This window comes from Thermobia domestica, chromosome 2 (assembly GCF_964235325.1).
Source record: "Thermobia domestica chromosome 2, izTheDome1.hap1.1, whole genome shotgun sequence".
NCBI lineage: Eukaryota > Metazoa > Arthropoda > Insecta > Zygentoma > Lepismatidae > Thermobia > Thermobia domestica.
Window position 1 is genome coordinate 19,563,231 of NC_137455.1, and position 21,799 is coordinate 19,585,029.

Here is a 21,799-nt window from a genome sequence, read left to right on the forward strand (position 1 = left end):
CACAAGTATAAATGTACACACACACACAATTATATGTATTACGTCTCTTTGGATAATCGTATTTAAATGAAATTGGTCACATTTGAAAGAAAAACTTTTTTTCTGAATGTGGGCCATGCGAGTGGCGATGCAGACATGAAGACGATATTCCCATTCACGCCACACCTGTTCCAACATATCTGATAAAATGGAGTGAATGGCAGCACTGACACTAACTTACACTTCTTTCAGGTTTTGAGGCAATTGGGGCACATACACACAATTCTTTACGTAACCCCATAGAAAAAAAAAAAGGTCACAGACCGAGCATGTCAGGCGACCTCGGCGGCAACTTGTGGAAGACATTATCATCATTTCCGGCATGTCCAATCCATCTTCCTGGAAGCCGCTCATTCAAATGTTCCTGAACATGTAAATGCCAGTGTGGAGGTGCTCCATCTTGTTGAAAAATAAAGTCATTGTCTTCTTCTTCCAATTGTGGAAATAACCAATTAGTGAGCATGTCAAAATAAGTCAGATCTGTAACAGTGGTCTCTCGAATGAAAATGGGCCATAGACTTGACGTTTCGATATGGCACAAGAGACATTCACGTTAGAACAGTCTCTTTCAACTTTCAGAATGGCATATGGATTCTCACTCCCTAAAATCCTAACATTATGCCTGTTCACTTTTCCGCTAACCTCCAGCAGAAACAGTAACTGCCTGCTAAATATCTAACAATGAACCCATATCGACTAATCACAAAGCAAACATGAGTAAATTTACTTTTTCTGTGTTTGATCCCCTTCATTATTGACTTTGTTGTCTATTATTGATATGCACAAAAATATTTGAGTTTTTCTTTCAAATGTGACCAATTTCATTTAAATACGATTATTCAAAGCCAAGTAATACTACTTTAAAGTAGATAGTATTTTTATGGATACGATATATATATATATATATATATATATATATATATATATATTTATGGGGGGGGGCTTGTGGCATATGTTCAAATATATTAATTTACGTTGTTATGCACAATATATACACCAAAACTCTCGAGTAAAAATAATCATGTCACAAATAAATTCCAGGGCGGGGTTTAATTCAACATTTGATGGATTTAATTTCGACTCTACAAATCAAAATAAAATATACTAAATAATGGACCGAATATTACTTACGTTGAAATGTGTCACAGCCGTAGCCGCAGATTGCAGTTCGCTGCAGCGATCATCAAGCTTGGCCTGTAAGTCATCAATACGATCGGCTATATGGTCCACTTCATCCTGCAAGTGAGTAGCGTCTACTCCCCTACCACTAGCTTCATTCACAAGATCATTGGCTGCCTGTCTCAAATTACCTAATGGTTTCTTCAAGGCACGGGTTTCTTCTCGTAAGTTCTATGGTTCAAAAAAATAAAATAGCATTAATTCTACATAAACTCAAGTTGAAAGCGTGAACATTCTTATCAATATTATCACATTACTGAATGCTTTTCTACAGACATACACCATACTAGTATTACACAACCAAATGAACACACACTAATCATTCGGATACGCCGAGCAACTTTTCAACATTATTTTTAATTATATTCCTTTGTTCTAAAATACCACTTACAGTAATCACAATTATTTCATTTCAGTATTTAGTGCAACACTACTAACTTATTATATTACCCCATCCAAAATTATACTCAACAATAAATATTTAAGTACTGGAATTGGACTGAAAAGGAATAAAACAATAAAATGAGAAGTAGTCTTTACAATATTATACATATTTCTTTCCCCTCATGAAAACACTATAGTAATACCAAACTTTGCTAGGAGCATATAACCAATATCTCCATAATTAATTAGACCTAGAAATCTACGAATGAACAACACACAATCGACATGGTTGTTATAAAATAATTTTACTTGGAAAACTGGGGGAAAAAAGTATTCATTTTCGTCGCAAAGACGATGTCAAGATAGTATAAAAGTACATTTTAAAGAGTCCCTGGATTGGATTGGCTTTTGATTCTACGGTGGTAAACTTTCGTTTTTGTATTTATTTATTTATTTATGTATTTAATTACACGATTTACATTTATTTATTAACTTATTTATTTATTTATTTAGGACAGCGTTAGATAAATAATGACGCAACACTTTCAGAATTAATTTAGTTTCATCATGGCTTTATCTAAAAAATACTCTTCTTTAATCTGTTGCCATGACTCGAAATAAATCTCACCTTAATTCTCTCCAGTAATTTGGGATCTTTTGCAGCGCCTCCTAAAGCATCATGGGAAGCCAGTTTATCTTCACAGCGCTGAAGAGAATGTTGCATATCTCGGAGATTGTCATTGAAGTCAGCCAAACGACGAGCTGTGTCTTCTAATGATTGCGTTCTTTCCAGCACAGCTACGAAACATAATAGTATTAAAATATTTCTAGCTCACTTCGATTAAAAATAAAGTATATGAAGATAAATCTATGATAAAACCTGCTAAATTGGACACGTCTATATGTTGTTCGCCTGTTTTATTTGATCTAATATCTATAGAACTATGTGCAGTCATGATGTTGAAAAACTGATCTCACCCTTTCCACTGAAAAGATTTTTATTCTGATCCAGAGATAGAATCACACTAAACCAGGGATGCAAATAACTACTCGCCCGGAGCAAGTGGTTCATCGGTGTGGGCGAGTTTTTAAACAGTAACAGTCTACAAAAAAATCATGATTGGGATGTGAGCTAGTAGTTTTTCTTTTCTTTCTTTCTTGGGCTAGTGAAATTTTGTTGTTTATTTGCATCCCTGCACTAAAGATATAAGAATCTTCTTTAGTCAGCTGAGATATTTGTTTTAAGTTTAAGTACTTGTATAAAATTACCCTAAGAACGGTTGCAAAATATTAATTTTAAAAGAGAGGTGCGATTACATAAGACTGTATAAACCGATAGTTTTCTATAGAACCAAGGGTAGGCAACATAGACACACATAATTAATTCACAGAGTAAGGCTCAATTGACTGACTAGGCTTTGATTTGATTTGCAGAATATATACACACACGATTGACTGGTTAGAGTTTAGTACCCCTTTTCAGCACTAAGGCTATAAAAAACGAAACCAACTGCTTTGATTGATTGATTTAATTATTTGGAATTTAATGCCCCGTTCCAACACAGAGGATATGATCTAGACCACCACTATGGTTTATATATCAGAGACAAGTAGCTCCATCAAGAATTGACTGATACTGAGAGTTTAATGGGGGCTGAGAAGCGAGACTATCTGTCCCCGTCACGATAAGGCCAAATCTCACACATGCTGCACATTAAAAATTAAGAATAAATCTTGTAAAGAACAAAGTGAAATTCAAGTATCCATCAGGGATCAAACCCTGTACTATGCGCGCAAACACGTCCGTTAGTCACTTAACGATGAAGAGTATGCATACATACGAGTTTATCCCTCATGGCCAATAGATATTACTTAAAAAAAAAAAAAAAAAAAAACCTATTATTAAACATAAGGAGAATTGGCCATTCGCCAATTGTTTAAATTGGTAGAATTTTGTGGATGTAATAAATTGATTCATGTCTCCCAATTATTGCTTTGTCAATTGATTACACATGCAAATTACACAATTACTGTAAAAACCAAGGATAGCTAATATCACAGTTACTGTGAAGACCAAGGATAGCCAATATCACAGTTACTGTAAAAACCAAGGATGGCCAATATCACAGTTACTGTAAAAAAGCCAAGGATGGCCAATATCACAGTTACTGTAAAAAAGCCAAGGATAGCCAATATCTCAGTTACTGTAGAAGCCAAGGATAGCCAATATCACAGTTACTGTGAAGACCAAGGATGGCCAATATCACAGTTACTGTAAAAGCCAAGGATAGCCAATATCACAGTTACTGTAAAAGCCAAGGATAGCCAATATCTACATTTTACTGAGCAACTAAACTAGAAATGAAAGACAATATGAAGTACCATTGTTAAGATGATCCCATCGTTGTTTCATGAAGGACAATTCGTTCTTCACAATCTCTTTGTTGACGTCACAGGCACCGACAAAGGTTTCTCCTAGTGTTCGATTGTTCTCGTATTCACCAGAATGTTTCCAGACTTCGTTTCGGAAGACTTGCAGTTCTTTCAGTTGTTTCTCAATGTCTTTCTTCTTGAAGCTCACTGGTTGGAGATTGTCAAGTTTCTCTTCTGCCTGTCCCAGCCATGGAAGGAAGTTATCTTGGGCTCTGTAGTACTTGCGACAATGTTCCTACGTAAGAGAAAGAAATCTTTCTTTTTAAGAATTTGCAATGCAAAGTAGTTATTAATATTTAATAACAAAATTTTCATGAACAAACAATTATCTCTTGCTCAAGCTAAACCCTGTTGATTAATATAGACTGAAGTTGATGTACTAATGACATCCATTATTTCATTTAAACTAGATATTTTCTCATGAGTAAGTATCTTTCAAAACATAGTTTAGAGGGTCATCTATTTGAGCGTTTAAATTCATTAGAGTTCTTATTCAAACGTGATATACGAGGATTATTGCAAAAGTCATGGTAACTATTTTCTTTCTCGAAAATGGTAACGAATTAAAAAAAAAATTCTGAAATATGCAAATGGAAGGTTAGTTCATATGTAAACATTACATGTAAAGAAATGGATGAATACACATACCACTATAAAGATATAACACGAGAAAAAAGACGAAGAAAATTTTGTCGTTTCAAACGTGTTTTACTGTCAACTGCAACAGTACACAATAGTACACGTACCTGTGACATCTTAAGAGTCCTTCGTACTAGTCTCCCAAAGAATCCATCACACACTAACATGGAATGGGCGTAGTTTGTAAATACTATCGTGTACTGTTACAATTGACAGTAAACCACGTTTGAAACAACATTTTTTTTTCGTGCTATATCTTTATAGTGGTGTGCGTGTTCATCCATCTACCTACATGTAATGTTTACATATGAAATAACCTTCCATTTGTGTATTTCAGAATTTTTTTATTCGTTATCATTTTCGAGAAAAAAAATAGTTGCCATGATTTTTGCAATGACAATCGTAATTACGATTTTCAGGTCTTCTTGGAAGGGAAAGTATATAAGAATACAGAATTGTCTGCAAACAGTTCTGTACACATCTGAAAATTTTCTTAGTATTACACATACTGTTTTTACCTGTATTTCGCAAATACTGTACAGGATACTCCATAATTATGTATGTGATGTTTGGCTGACTGTAGTATTTGTAATTTTGGACAAAAAGTTTCGATATGGCAATACCGTGCAGCCTAAGAAAGGGGATAATGGTCATTGGACTTAAAACAGTAAGTGTATGACAGACAGGATAGTGAAACAGTTTTCTCTGGAACAGTGTATTCTGCAACAAACAATTAAGCGGACGTGAGACGGAGCATGGCATTCGAGTTTGACACCACCTGACGTTTTCTTATGGAGTGTTTTAAAGGACAAAATGTACCAACATTACACACGCGATTTGGCCAAACTACGGGAAGCTATCACAGAAGAGTTCCACAGAATACCAGTAGGGGTCTGTCAAGTTACTTGCTCTTCGTCTCCAGGCATATATCGATTTGGATGATGGATTGGTGGACCATATCATGGAGAACAGAGATTAAAATTTTTGTAAGGGAAGATTTGAGAGCATTAATTTTATGTTCAAGTTATGTTGCTATTACCCCAGTCTTTGAAACATCATATACATATAATTACGGACCACCCTGTATAGTATTCTCTATGGCGCTGAAATTAACGTATTTACTATCAAACACTCACCATGTTATAAGGAAACTATCAATTGTTTGCACGAACTTCTTTTTAGCCTGTTTAAGTATACCGATAGTCAAAAATTATACGTACTCGGAATTAAAAAAAATAATAATATATATATAAACTAAACTAACTAAGTCTATGGCCTATGGAACCCGGAGGTTTAATATCGCGTTCACAAAAGCTCTCCACTGACTTCTATCCTTAGCTAACTGCATCCAGTTTCTACTTTGTATTCCAATCTCTGCGAGATCCATCTTAATATTGTCCTCCCATCTGCGCCTAGGTCTTCCTAATGGTCGTTTTCCAATTGGTCTTCCAGTCAAGACTTTGAAAGCGTTTCTACTTTCTTCCATTCTAGCTACATGACCCGCCCACCTAAGCCTCCTAGACTTGACGAACCTAACAATGTTGGGTAAACCATATAAGTATGTAGTTCCTCGTTATGAAGTTTCCGCCATTCCCCATTCCCGTTCCTCTTGGGTCCGAATATTCGTCTCAGGATCTTGGTCTCAAATACTTTCAGTCTATGTTCTTCCCTCAGAGTAAGTGACCATGTTTCGCAGCCATACAAAACAACAGGCATGATTACCGTTTTGTATATTTTAAGTTTCAAATTCCTCGACAGAACTCGCGACAAGAGATTTTGAACCGAATAGTAACATGAATTCCCTGCTTTTAGTCGACATTTAATTTCTCCGTGAATATGATTTTCGTCTGTTAATATTGATCCTAGATATTTGAAACTATCCACTTTATCAAAAGTATTATTTGATATTTTGACGCATCCATAATTTGCTGTATTCCGGTTCCGACACACTTCCATGTATTTAGTTTTCTCTGCATTTACTTCTAAATCCATGTCCCTGCAAGCGTTTAATAAGATCTCTGCATTTCTTTCTATTGTTCTATCATCACCTATAATATTATATATATATATATATATATATATATATATTTCATTCATTCTTCAAAATTAAATAAACTTTTTCCATAAGTACAGTAAAAACTCACCATGCATGTCTGTAGGCGTGTCTGTCTGTCCATTGTGTCCTTCCTCAACTTATCCCATTGCTGTTGAATCTTGTCCAAATCTCGTTGCAAATTTCGAGTGTCAGTTTTATTGGATGACCGGGATAAGATGTCTCGTCCCTTGTTCAACAGCATAATTATTTCGTGTTCCTTGTTCATAACTTCCTTGTATAAAGGCTGAAATGAAACAAATACAAAGGAACTGATATCAAAGTGAAGAACATAAGTACTGAAACTGGCAACCATAATAACTGCAAATTTTGTTATCTGTCTAATTGCATGCATAGCTATAAAACCACGACTATATATGTCGAGTGATCATTGATGTCTAAAGTAATATATCTGTTGGACAGTGGCCAACTTATAAAAGTACAGTCAACGACAAAAAAAAAAAAAAAAATAAAAAAAAAAAAATAAGATTTTACATACCGATTACATATGAAAATATTATTTTTTCTAAATACCAAAAACGCTATGGCACATCAAAATTTCTATTTTGGTGCTTAGGTGACTCTGGCACTCAACCCTTTATATAATCTTTACATTACTAGTGATATGATAACTTTAAAGAGATTTTTGTAGAGGTACATACAAACAATTTAGAAAAGTAATATTAAACTCTCAACAACATTGGCTATTTTTCGCACTTTAATAATAACGAAGAAAACAGCAGCTATAGGTGAGGAAATGGCAAAAATTTTTAAAGAGATATAAAGAATCTTAATCACAGTGTTAATTAATTCAACTAACCTCATGATGTTCCAGTTGTTGTTGTAGAATTTCTCTATCTGCAGACACAAGAAGTCTTTCGGACAGTTGTCCCAGTTCTTCAGCAAGCCAACCCAATGTCTGAGCACAAGACGCTTCGAACTGACGACCGTCTCGAAGAGTGTTCTCAACTTCCGCTTTGCGATGATCCAATTTCTTCTTGATCTGGTTGTACTGGCGGCCAACTTGTGCCAATTTGTTTTGAATTTCTGCTCTAGATGCTGGATCACTCAGCACTTCGCACAATTCTTGACCCGCTGCTTCGGCGTCAGCAAGCAATGGTCTTTGGCCTTCGAGTTGTCTTTCCAAGTGCTACAGAAACAGAGAAATACATTTAATGAAAAAATTATAAGACGTTGTAGAAAAACATTATAGAAAATTTGGCTCAATTAAAGTACACTTAAGTGTTGTAAGTTGTTACTTTTGTACAAATTATATAAATATGCATCAAATCATATCCTTGAGTAAGTATAGACATATCTTACCTCAAGTTTTCTAAGTTGTTCTTCTGGATCCTTATCCAAAGGCAAATCATCCAATTCATCAGAAATATTCTGCAAAGCATCTCTCAATCGGTTGAGTCCAAGATCAAATCCTCTGCTAGAATCAGCAGCAGCACCAAGACTCTGAGCACGCTCTTCCAATCGGCCAAGGAGATCGGACCATTTCTTCATGATGTTGTTCAACTTATTGGAGATCTTATGGCCATCACCAGAGTTGGGATCGACATGAGTTAACACAGAATCTCCTACTTCATTCAAGTGCTGAAGCTGTGGATGTTGAGTGCGGAATTCCTCACGCAGAACCTACGTAATTAATTCAAATTTTGTATTTAAACAATTAATTCAACATTTTGTCCGTACCTTATAGTAAGTTTCTTATTAACTGGGATTTTTTAAAATAACATTACCGCGGAACAATAGCCGCGATCAAAGACAGAAGCAAGTGCGTAAATTTCTTTAAGTCTAGGATATTCAGCACATTTCTAAAGTATTCAAAATTTCCATAAACACTTATTCAATTTTCATACAAAATTTATCTAGTTCTTACAAGATACTATTTATTTATTTATTTTTAAATTCTTAGTTGCTTACAGTATGATGAGATTATCTGAACTGACTCACTAACATAAAATACTGGGTATTTCCGGTTAACGCAGAACGCTGAAATTTGGCATGATTTAGTTTTTCTAGATTAGCCCACACGAAAATTGCTAAAAGCAAATATTTTTAATTTTTAAGGGGTCTAAAAGAGGATGAAGAAATTTCCCATGTTATTTAAACGAGACTTTCTTTGAACTCATAAGCTTATATTTTAGGTACTTGCAAGTGGAATAAAAACTTTGAGTTGATTTTGAGTTTAACGTCCCGTTCAGCAGCGAGGCTATATGAGACGTGGACCTACTGATTAACGTGGAATCCGAACCACATGAGATCCCGCCAGGAATTGAATCCGGGTCTCCCACAGAATAAAAACTTAAAATTCGGTGTGCTTGTACGCTTTCGTTAGCGTTACCAAAGCGAAACACCAGAAATAAAAAATTTCCAACTTCAGAGTCGTTTTATAAGGAACTGAAAAATCTTTCCAGTTATTAGGAACATCTTCTACACCTCAAAATGTTTAGCCACTTCCGGCAGGATTAGAATGATGAAATTTGATATGATTGTAGCCTTGTAGGACTAATCCATACAAAAATCGTCAAAAGTCAATATTTTTAGTTTTTAAGGGGTCTAAAGGGGGGGATAAAGAAATTCCCATGTTATTTAAATGAGCGTTTTCTTAGGATACAAAATCTTGCCTTTTACATAGCTGAAATAGGAAAAAAAAAAAAAAAAACAACTTGAAATTCAGTAGAATTGTAGGTTTAAGAGGTACGAGGCGTAGGCCGAGCAAACGCGCGGGTCTGAGGGCAAAGGCCCCAGCTGAGCAAATTCAGGAAATATTAAAAGCTAATGCACGAAATTCACTCCTGATGCAAGGGCTGATACATAAGAGATGAGAGGCCGTAGGCTAAGCAAATACGGGGGCCTGGGGGTGGAGCCCCCAGCTAGCCAAAGGCTCGTCTTCACAATATGGAATACCTCGACAACATTAACCATTTGACAAACGGTAACTTGTAAACACAGACCATAAAGAAGCTGCGTACTTCTTAACACATGCTTGTCAATAACACAACTGAATCTAAGTTTAATTCATAACAGCTAGATAAATGTCATATTCATTTCATAATTGAAAAAGAAAGAAAAATAAATAAAGTGTGAACTTACATTCACTTGTTTCACTTGGCTTTCAACCATTCGAGAGTCGGACGATATTGGTCCCAGAACAGTCATCATCATTTCTTTGGCAGACAACCAGTTGGAAAGGTTATCATGCGTATCATGGAACTCCTTCATGTCCTCCATGAATTTAATTCTGAAATTAAAATAAAATCAAAACATATATATCAGCCGGAAAATTGCATTTATTTACAGTAAATTATTTATAGTCATTCCAATACGGCGCCCAACTTATCGCTTTATAGCTATTTTTCTGTTCTTCCTTTTTTCTGCTTCTTCTATGAAGGTCGTCCAGAAAGTAAAGAATGCTTTGGCATGATTAAATAAAAACGAAAGATATTACCACAAAACTTAACTTACAAAACCGCAGGGCCTTACTTTACTGCAGAATCTACTTTGTGTGATCGCCATAATTGTCAAAACACTTGTTATAACGTGAGACTAGTTTTTCAATGACGATGTTATATTCATCTGCCGCCAAAGATTTGAGCCAGGCTGTCACTGTTTGCTTGAATTCCTCGTCGTTTGCGAACATTTTTCTACCGAGCAAGCAATTCCTTAAGTTAAGTCAGGAAGAAGTGAAACGTTGGTTTTCCTGATTTTTTTCCGACTTTTTCCTTCAATTCTTCCGTAACAACTGATGTCCTCCCATTCCGACCTTCATCATGCACACTTATCCTTCCTTGATTAAACATAATGCACCATTTCCTCACTGATGACTCGTTCATTGCACTATCACCATAAACAGTCTTTATTTGCCTATAAATTTCAATATGTTTAACGTTTTGCACGTTCAGAAAACGAATGACACTCCGTACTTCACATTTGGCGGCATTTTCGATAGGCGCCGCCATTTTGAGAAGCTTCAAAAAACAAGTAGTGTGATCGCACAGCAATGAGATTCGGCTCATACTGAGGTGAAGGAAGGAGTTACCTGCCGCACACGCGATCGCAGTGGTAGGGGGTAGGCGCCGCGAGCGATGAGCAATCGTTCTTTACCTTCTGGATGGCCCTCTTACATTCTAGCAATCGTTCTTTACTTTCTGAACGGCCCTCGTACGTTCTAGCAATCGTTCTTTACTTTCTGAACGGCCCTCGTACATTCTAGCAATCGTTCTTTACCTTCTGGTCGGCCCTCGTACATTCTAGCAATCATTCTTTACCTTCTGGATGGCTCTCGTACATTCTATCTACTGAAGCTTAAGCGTACCTGAAAGCCTTACACCGTATCTTCTTTGGTGTTATGAGATAGTAATTCTTGAACCATACAAATTCGTGATACAAGAAAAGAATTGTTCTTATTTACGTTATGTATCTTATAGCAACTATCAGCAACCATAATACGACTTGAACTTTAACACGTATACTGCCATGTGTATGGTATTCCATACACACGGTTCTCCCGTGCAGCGCCACGTGTATGATTTTCCATACACGAACAATATATTGCAGTTTTGTCGCGTTTGTTCTACGCTGTGTATGCAATTACATACATATGGCGTAGAAGTCAAAATTTAATGTCCATGTCGCGTATATGCAAAACCACACACAAAGAAAATTATACATTTAGTATGCGGCTAAAACAAGGGCAAAACCAAAGTATTACTAGCAGACTGTTGCTCGTGGCGCACTGATGATAACAGTCAACAGGTATATTGACAGTCAAGGTGTTTTAAGGTACTATAACAAATCATCATCATCCTACAATGAAAGAAGTTTAGGTTCAGTTCTTGAAAATACGCTTATATATGAACATTCAGTGGTTTAAAAAAAAATCCAAATTCATTCATGTAAATACTGTAAAATTAGGTACTGAAGGAGTCAAACATAAATTCTACCACTAATGAAGGTACATTCACTTCATTAAACCTTCCGAATACCTGCAATTTCTTTACTTTTCATCTATTGATTTACGTGAGACAATATTATTTTCTTTTTCTTTAAATGTTTATTAATCAAATAAAATTTAAATAACATTAAACTTGTATGCATGCAAACCAAGAGATACAGTTTAATCTCACTAATCTGGCATATGTCAGACCAGGCTGCGCCGGATTAAAGGAAGGTAGATTCTCACTAATTCGGCAGGTATCTGCGCATCTAGTGACATTATGACCAGGGCCGTGCCGTGGAAAATCAGCGCCCGGGGCGACAGTATACGACGGCGCCCCCATACATGTATTCCAAACAATTTTCCCGTCTTTTTTCCTTTTTCTCCGAATTTTTCGCCCCTTACTTCGACGCCCGGGGCCGTCGCCTCGCTCCCCCCCCACGGCACACGGCCCTGATTATGATCTCTTTGTGCTTGCAAAGAGCCCACCACAAAACACCATATTACTGGATGGTCCGAAGTAGCGTACGGCCGAATTATACAGTGTGTACTGTATTTGAAAAACATATATATTGCAAATCACCAGTAAAATTGAACCATCAAAATCACTCCTTCATTTCGAAGAAAAATTACTTCCCCATATAAATCAATGAATTAAAAAAGGACGATGTTGCAGGTATTGAATTCGTTGAAAATTTAACCAGATATTATTTATTTGCTTTACAATTGGGACCGCGGTGGCTCAGTGGTAGAGAGGGGTCCCTGCGCTAAGTGAACTTTATGGTGGACAAACACCGTGCGCGAGGGTTTCCTCGGGGTTCTTCCGTTTCCTCCCACTTTCTTCATTCCACCATTTTATTCATTTCTCATCATCACCGTCTCCTTTAGCCTATCCGGCATAATTGTAGGACATAAAACTCACAGATTTCATTTCATTCCATTGCTTTACAATTGTCCATACTATCACTCACACGAGGATCCATTACAAATTTACTGTTAATATTGAAATACCTCATTATCTACACAAAACAACTAGCAACATCGAATTATTGGATTTTAATAGGAAAATTAATAACTGATCTCGTTGAACGGACAAAACTTTTACTACATCATTTGGATGAAAGAAGTAACGTTCTTTAAAACTTACTAGCATCATAACAGCATTTCTGATCATAGTGTATTCTCAAGTCCCATGGTAAACAAACAAACAGAATAATAATTGCTCACCTGTTCTTACATCTGTCACTAAGAGACTTCCAGCGCGTAACGACATCTGTCAACTCATCATAAAGAGTATCGGCTCCACTTACACCTTGTTTACGTTTCAGTAGATCATTCACTTGTGCCTTTGTACTGTCCAGTAAGGACTGTTTTTCATACATTTCTTCAATCACAGCCTGAAAAGAATACACCAATATTGAGCAATTGAACATTCAACTGGAATAAATATTGTCTTTATTCAATTTTTTTTTACGAATTTCGTGAAGATGATAAACATGAAAAGGTTTAAAAACAAAAATAATACAGTCCTTCGATCTTTCATGTGTAACTAGTTTTCGGGCAAGATAAGTTTGAAACAGTCACTTTCTCTGTAAATCTGTTTCTATTTTCTGCTCTCTTTGCTCAGAAAACAATCATAAACGACAGAAAGAGACTTTAAATTATTCTATTGAATTTTACTTTATCACTTTCCCTATTTCTAGGGTTTCCATAATTTTCTTTAAAAAAAAAAAATCAGGACAAGGGCATACAAGATTAAACTGGACAATCTAAGATAAAATAGAACAAAGGTGCACTTTATACTGCTTTATAATAATAATAATAATAATAATAATTTGAGAAAACATCAATTATATCAATTTATCATCATCTGTTACACTTCAATAACTGTAATTTGATAATTCTGTTTTAAGGGATTTAGGATTTAGATTTCTGGGTTTTAGGTATCTACGACCATGTTAATCTGTCATGTCTGAGGGATGACATTCCTCGGCGAGCACACTGTCCGAGGAAAGGGAAGGAAGAAAGCGCCCTGGGACCTATATGTTAGGTACAACCCCGGCATTCGTCTGGTGTGAATGAGGAAAACCTTACTCAGTATGGCTGGAACTGAAAAAGCTTTTTACACTTTTTCGGCCGTGTGTCCCCACCGGGAATCGAACCCAGGACCGCTCGCACCGAAGGCAAGAGCGTTAGCGACTACGCTACGTGGGGCCACAATTGCGTTTTAAAGTTTCTTGTACCAATTATAATTTGAGAAGAGTGTACTTTTGAAGATGCTTTGAATAACTGTCATTACACAGTTTGTACAATTTAGAACAATTAACATGGGCTATTTTGTCCTGAATGTCAATAATAATCCTAATAGATAACAAATTAAATCTTTTTCTCTCGTCAGTCGACTGGGCATTTATTTATCAGTTAAAGCAGTCCGTTAGAGATTTATTAGACTTAATGAAAACCATGAATTCAGTGAATTCAGAACAATCCCGACAATCCTATCTAGGCTATAAATCAGCAACAGTAGATAAATATTCGCTTTTCTCTTTCAACAACAAAATTACGCGTTAGTTATCTTAACTGAGTACCCTTTATTTTTACTATATATTTACTCAAAAGCAGTGCTCTCTTTACCTTGATAAGTTTAATTATTTTATCAGATTCGTCCCTGGTTTGTGGCACATTGTCCTTGGGTAACTGTCTCTCCACTTTATCCAAAAATAGGCCAAGGTTACGAAGATTATCAAGATGTTTTCGGACTTCCTCTCGCATTGCGTCAATTTCACTTTGTCTGTCGGAGATACGAACTCCGAGCAAACTATACCGATTGTTGATTTCTGTGAGTTGTTGTTGCACAGGAGATAAATCTAAAATAAAATTGCACATTAAAATGTTTTTTAAAAAAGGCAAATCACAATATTAATTTACACATACTGTAAATATAAATTATAAATAGTCTCTACCAATAACTGATTTCCGAACAATCCAAAATTGACTGGTGGACAAAGTTCTGTAACAAACTACACTCTACTAAAACTTCCCTTTAATGAGACAAGTTATTTATTTTACTTTTAAATGACTTCGCTTGATTTCATACTCGTAAGTTCTTTACGACTTAATTTAGATACATCTGGGATTAGCATTATATTCTTATCTGTAAAATTGTTCCAATTCCTTAAAATATCTACAATCAATCCTCTCTTCTATTGTCATATGGTAGTACTTGAAATAAGCGCAACAATGCATTTGCAATTATTCCAAATGTACTTAATACCAAAAATCTCCTTCGGGTGGGCTTTTGGAACACCCTGTATATTAAAAAGTTATGATTAATGTTCCAATGATAAAAATAATAATAATAATAATAATAATAATAATAATAATAATAATAATAATAATAATAATAATGAATACAAAAATTTAGTAAATTTAATTGAGTTATCTTTGAAAAAATTACTATTACCTAATTAATTTCTAATCAATTCAATTGAATGGACTACACATGAAGAATGCTTGCTAATGCACGCTATAGGCTACTTATTTTCAATTCAAATTAAATACTAACCTCGCATCCCACAAAAAGTGTATTATATTTGTTAAATTATTTCAACTGTCTGTAGAGTTTTCTTCAGTAACAATCTCCCACTGCAATGCTTATTTACAGAATTTTAATGCAAATGAGACATATTCTTCAACTGCCAAAATTAAGAAAATGAAGTAAAAACCCATAAATTTAGTATAGTTTGTAGCACTTGGCACATTTTAGTTCCAGGGATGCAGATACAATCGTGTTTGAGTCCTTTCATGAGGATTAAAGAAAATATGCTATTCAATCTTGATAAAAGAAATCTGGACCGCAAATGAGATGACATTATAGGTAAATACAGCACATCATAGGTAAATACAACGAATTATATATATATCAAATCCAATATTAGAACTTTTTTGTGGATAGTGTGAAATCTTTCATGAATATATTTTTGGGAAGTTGTGTGGGAAGAACATTTCACGGTATAACAAATCGTCCGTTGCTACCGGCATGTCTTCTACACAAGATTTACAATTTAATAGCTTATAATTCAGTAATAGACGATCTAAATTGAAGATATGTGAATGAGTTTAGTTGATATTGAGTTTAACGTCCCTTTGAGCAGCGAGGCTATCTGAGACGGGACCTACTGATTAACATGGAATCCGAACCACATGAGCTCCCGCCGGGAATCGGAACAGTCTCTCCCACGCCAAAGGCGCGTACGCTACCCGCTTAGCCACAAAGGAGCTCTGAAGATATGTGATGTGTTGCAAACTATACTAAATTTAGAATTTCACTTAGTTTTTAATTTGTGGTGGTTCAAGAATGTTCCCCTATGTGGATCAAAATTCAACAATAAGCACTGTAATGGGAGAATTGTTACTGAGGAAAACTGCAAAGAGAGTGTTGAAATAATTCAACAAATATAACACATTTTTGTGGGATGCAACGTTAGCACATGATTTTTATTAATGAAGAGTACTTCTTTACACTTATCACTAATATCTTTTTCATTTCAAAAACTATTTTATATCATATACTCCTGACAATTATCCTATTACAACAGTAAAATATATGTTAGGTTAACAGAAAATTTAGTACATACGCCATGCACATGTCCTCTACAAGGTTCATAGGTATGTAAATACAATGTGTTTAAAAAAATCCAGTGCAGGTAAAATGAGAAATCTCTACATATTTTATTTAGGTTGTGCTGGCTTGTAAGTATACGCAAAAAACTGTGCAGAAAGAACTAGAGACTGTCACCAGGTGAAGGAGTTAAAAGAGAAAGTGTTGTTGAACCAACCTTCGAGGTGGAAGCCATCTTGCGACGAGCGACGGCTACTGAAGCCGCTGGAACCGCTTGGTGAAAGTGGGCTTTGGATAGAGCCAGAAAATTTAGTTGGTGAAGGACTACGTGCATCCTGAGAAGTCCTTCGCACTGGAAAAGAATTTTAGGGTTTGGTTCTGGTCACTAGCTACACTAACTACCACTATTTCAATGGAGCACAAAACATTCAAGGTTAAGATCGATAGAGAAAGAGATTAAAAAACAACTAAGAATAAAATAAAACAAATGGTTGATAATGATCGTTTTGTTATAAAATAAAATCATAAGTTCCTAATATAATACGTTTTCTTTGTATTTCTTATATATCAGTTCACACTGAAGGCCTACATAATTCAATTATGACAAACTTTTAAAATATTTGCGCGGTTTCGTTACAATAACTAGAGGAAGTGCAACTAACTAAACCCATTTCAGGTAACGCAGAGTGAAAAAGTGACTAACTGGACTGAGATTTGAAACCAGGACCTCCGGCACACCGTGCCGATGCATTAACCACTACGACAACTAGTCTCCTTCCCAGAACAACCACTCAGTCTCTCACTTTCAAGGTCGATGCCAGAGACCATCTCAAGTAGTTTCTTCTCTGAGAAGATGAGCAAGGTATTTTTTTTTTTTCTGAGATTCAACTTGTATGCATTATGCTATTTTGTAAGGCATGATTTTCTTTGTGTTTTCAAATACAGAATGTGTTTCCTCAATTATACAGAACTGATGTTATTCTATACATAAATGTAATAACTAAGTTATTCTATACATAAATGTAATAACTAAGTTTCTTTCATTGCTTTTGGTGACCTACGAATAGTTAACATGGTTTATTAATGTAATTAAGAGCAGATCACTATTGGGTAAATATGATAACAGCCGATCCACATAGTTATCTTATACGTGTAATGAGAAAGTAGTTAGAAAAATCGTCTGTTGTTTTAACCTATAAACTACCGGATATTTTGATTTTAAAATACCCTGTTTCTTGTCTTAACTACGGATATTTCGATTTCGAAATGGTACTACAATAACTTTTGTAACACGTTTTGTTTCATGTGTCTTCGATAAATAGGAGTGAAGAAATGGACTTCTTTGTAAACCCTTACGAAAACTCTTTAAATGTAGTTTAAAGGTTAAAGGTAAATTACCTCCGTAGTTTAAAGGTTAAAGAATTTACCTCCGTAGTTTAAAGGTTAATGTTTATCGGCGATTAGAAGGGTTGATATCTGTGTTGCTATTGGGAATGAGCTATAGATTGACTACGACTCGGTTTAATCAGCAACTGCATTCATTTATATGAGGCAGTATCATTTTGATTGTGTATACAAGTTGATTTGTACTTTAGTGTGTGTGTGTGTTACTTCACTACAAATGCATTAAAAAGCAGCGTTCCTCAAACTTTTCTCAAGTGGGGCAACTTTTCTTAGAATACTGTACGGACCTATTCTTGTCTCGAGGTACACTCGAGGTCAACGGACCACAGTTTGAAAAACGCTATTAAGCAAATATGTAATTATTTTGAATGAAACTTAAAGAATGATGAGAATTCTAAGAACCTTACACAGCGATACCACAAAAGAAGTAAGAAATGACTTGGGATATTCCTCTACGAAAATTACCTCTGAAAGTTACCTAAAAATTAAATAGTAACTACGTATTTTTATCTATAAACCTACGATCATGACATTTTATTTTTCGCCCACTCATTGGCATTTCACTAGGATACGGTCACGTGGTCACAGTCTTTCAAACGATTAAGAAAACGTTGTAATTAAAAACAAGCCTGGAAAAAAGATTTTATGGTCAATGCGAGGGGGGGGGGGAGAGGAAGGAAAAATAAATTAAATGCAGCCTTCTGTGTGACACAAACAAGAACAGAACAAAGAAAGGATAAATAAACAGTAGCAGTGGACAACACAAAAATAAAAAAAGGATGTTATTGCTTCTTTTGACTCCTTTCTTAAAAATAAAAATAAAATAAGCCTAAACATATGCTTGATACTTAAGTCATCCCAAAACGTAAATCTTTACATTTAATAATCTTAGTTACGGAATTCTAGCTATGAAATAACTAGATACTAGATAACATTATTTTATCCTTAAACAAATGCGGTAATACCAGCATGTAAGCAAAAGAAAATCAATCAACTAATAAAAAGATAATGTGAACTTTCAAGCATAAACTTTGTATTAACCGCAAATAAATCCTTTCAAATAATTTTACAGTTATCCAAAGAATACCTTATTTCTATGCAAAAATTAAAATACACGGTGATCCAGGAGAAATGTCACATAATTTGTGAAGTGATTCAACATGTGAAAATAAACCGAAAAAGTATTATGACCATTGTGTCCGATGTTCGATCGTTACAGAACTGAAGCGAGGTGAAGATTACACATGAATGATCTTTTTAAGACTAGTGTCAATATTACTTATTGAAATGCTGTGTAGTTGCTGTGGTGGACAGAATAATATTGGGACAGATGACTGATCCATCTTACAATAAGTATTCAAAAAGTCCCCCACCCATCTCAATGTACTTGTCAACGCGCAGGAGGGTGTGTTGTGTTGCACACTGAACATCATCTCGGCGGACTTTAACGTGGGCAACAACACCGGTGATGCGAGCGACAAGTGCTTCACGTGTATCCACCTTCGTAGCGTACACATTCCTCTTTAACCAGCCCTATAAACAGAAATCCGATGGGATTAAGTCGGGTGAGTTAATGGGTCCACCACGGCCAATCCACCGTTGAGGAAATATGTTATTCAGAAACTGGGATATTTGTCTGGTACAGCGAATTGGTGCAACACTCAAGCACGACAAGCACACGGCCTCACGACTGCTCATTGATCAAACCCACAATTGCACACTGGATACGCTGGCAGCTGTTGCCTTGATGCGACGTCACAGTGCTGCCATCTGTCTGAGAACCCCTACACCACTTGTAGGGTGGATTACTCATCTGTTTCATTACTCTATCCACCACAGCGCCTATACAGCATTTCGGTATGTAATATTCACACTTATCTTCATAATAATTCAGGGAAGTGTGTAGTCTTCAACCCGCTCCAGTTCCGTAATGTTCGAAAATCGGACACATGTTCATAGGACTTTTTCGGTTTATTTTCACATGTAGAATCACCTCACATTCACATTTCTCGTGAATCATCCTGTATAATTTGTGTACTAGATTAAGCGAAAATAATAGGTTTCCTGGCTAATCCGTAACACTATACTACGCAATCTCTAGCAAACAAGAACACCCATCCAACATACTATCGTTATTTTATATTATATATATAGGGTGTGTCTAAAGCCTTTAATAGATTTCAGCGTTACGGCTTGAAAATGCCTAATCGTATTTCAATGAAACGCCTACATTTCGCAAGAGGAAATATTAAAGTTCCGTTTAGTTGATAGATGTCACTCGTGTACAGGGACCACGCATGTTAGTGACACCTGTAGCCAACCATCAGTCAACTCACCAATTCCCGTCAGTCTTCCAAGTATGGGAAAAAGCTCGACAAGCGACTTGATGTGTGTCGTACGATTAATAGTCTTCGAGCTATAACACACTGAAATCGGATGAAGATTTTAAAGACACACTGTGTATATATTTATACGTAGTAACTACGTTCTTAAGAGCCTGGCATACTAAAAATAATGCAAAACTTACCATTCTAATTTTGCTTGTTTATTCATAAGAAATGAGATAATGAAATGCAACTTACCACAATTATAAATAATGCTACTCTACAACAGAAAATATGAACCTCAAGAATTTTCAATGTTGCCATCCACAGAATTACAGTGTTGCCAGAATAACAATTCCCCCCAAAATCTACGTTAAGACAGCGACTAGAGGAACGAACTCAACTGCATTTGATTACGTATCATGTTGTTTTGGTATCCTGTGAACTACTTTTTAAATAATAGTTGTATTTAGTTTGTAATAAACAAAATGGTTTTATCATACAGTTATTAAAATTAAATAATATCGTTATTTAAAAAGTAGTTCACAGGATAACAAAATAACATGGTACGTAATCAAATGCAGTTGAGTTTGTTCCTCTAGTCGCTGCCTTAACTTACATTTTGGGGGAATTGTTATTGTGGCAACACTGTAATTTCTATGCATGACAACACTGAAAATTCTTCAGGCTCATACTTTCTGTTGTAGAATAACATTATCTATGATTGTGGTAAGTTGAATTTCATTATTTCCTTTCACTTATGAAAAACAAGCATAAGAAAAATGGTAAATTTTGTATTGTTTTTAGTATGTCAGGCTCTTAAGTTACTAACGACAGAACATATACATATGGGATGGATATAGATTTATGCTGGCGTCTATAAAACAAAAAGTAATATTCTAAAGTGAAATTCCTACTGCTATAGCCCTACGAATTAAACTAAAAGAAATAATTCAGTTTTAAACTCAAATCTCGTTAACTTTAGGGTATTCAACTTCAATTTTTAAAACCTCCATACACTATATTACACAACACTTCAACATTCAATTAGTAATACCAGGGGTTACGAGACATGCATTATAATTTAATATTACAATCTGTTATCTCACGAATCAATTAAATATTTCAGATATTACTATAAACAAACGAAAGTTTATCCACTACAATTCTAGTGTCTTACAGGGACTGGAAGTAACAGAGGCTCTCTTTGTTGGACTGACAGAGCTTCGACGCCTGGTTGGAGAGTCTGGTCTTTCGCCTCTCAACAATGCATCATATGCGTTTCCTAAATCATTCACCTTGTCTATGGTATTGCTGTAGTCTCTATACTCTTTCGCTAATGGCTACAACGGAAAGCAAAATAGAATTTAAGATCTTCAGATAACAGAATAAATAAAAAAGTTAACAATTTTATACTACAGATCAAATAATAACAACTATTAACTTTAAAAAAGAACATGTTTCTTTACAAAAAATTTTACTTGTCTACTTCCGTTTACTTCTAAGACGAATGTTACAACAATAAAAGCAACAAGATGTATTTTTATTACCATACAAAGAGTGAAAAAGTGATCGACAGTACCGGAACTCGAACCTGGGATCTCTTGAAATCATGCCAATGCGTTAACCACCATGCCATCCAGTCCGTCTCCCAGAATAGCCACCCTCCCTCTCTCTCTCTCTTCTGTAGTTGGTGCTCTACACTAAGACCACGTGGCTTGTAGTTTAAATCGGTT

At 35.5% G+C, this 21,799-nt stretch overlaps 1 protein-coding gene across 38 annotated transcripts in view; it reads right to left on the minus strand.

Moving 5' to 3' along the window:
- shot (dystonin-like protein short stop) overlaps positions 1–21,799 on the minus strand; it is a 620,212-nt gene that overhangs the window by 112,840 nt on the left and 485,573 nt on the right. For 37 of the 38 annotated variants that reach the window (XM_081739920.1, XM_081739887.1, XM_081739913.1 and 34 more), the window contains 11 exons: positions 21,244–21,406; positions 16,553–16,687; positions 14,349–14,581; positions 12,942–13,111; positions 9,872–10,019; positions 8,090–8,410; positions 7,587–7,916; positions 6,819–7,013; positions 3,985–4,270; positions 2,231–2,400; positions 1,171–1,389 (listed from right to left, as the gene is read on the minus strand). In XM_081739920.1, coding sequence (XP_081596046.1) covers positions 1,171–1,389; positions 2,231–2,400; positions 3,985–4,270; positions 6,819–7,013; positions 7,587–7,916; positions 8,090–8,410; positions 9,872–10,019; positions 12,942–13,111; positions 14,349–14,581; positions 16,553–16,687; positions 21,244–21,406 — 2,370 coding nt within the window. The remainder of the gene's footprint in view (positions 1–1,170; positions 1,390–2,230; positions 2,401–3,984; positions 4,271–6,818; positions 7,014–7,586; positions 7,917–8,089; positions 8,411–9,871; positions 10,020–12,941; positions 13,112–14,348; positions 14,582–16,552; positions 16,688–21,243; positions 21,407–21,799) is intronic. The other variant, XM_081739757.1, reaches the window with a different exon arrangement.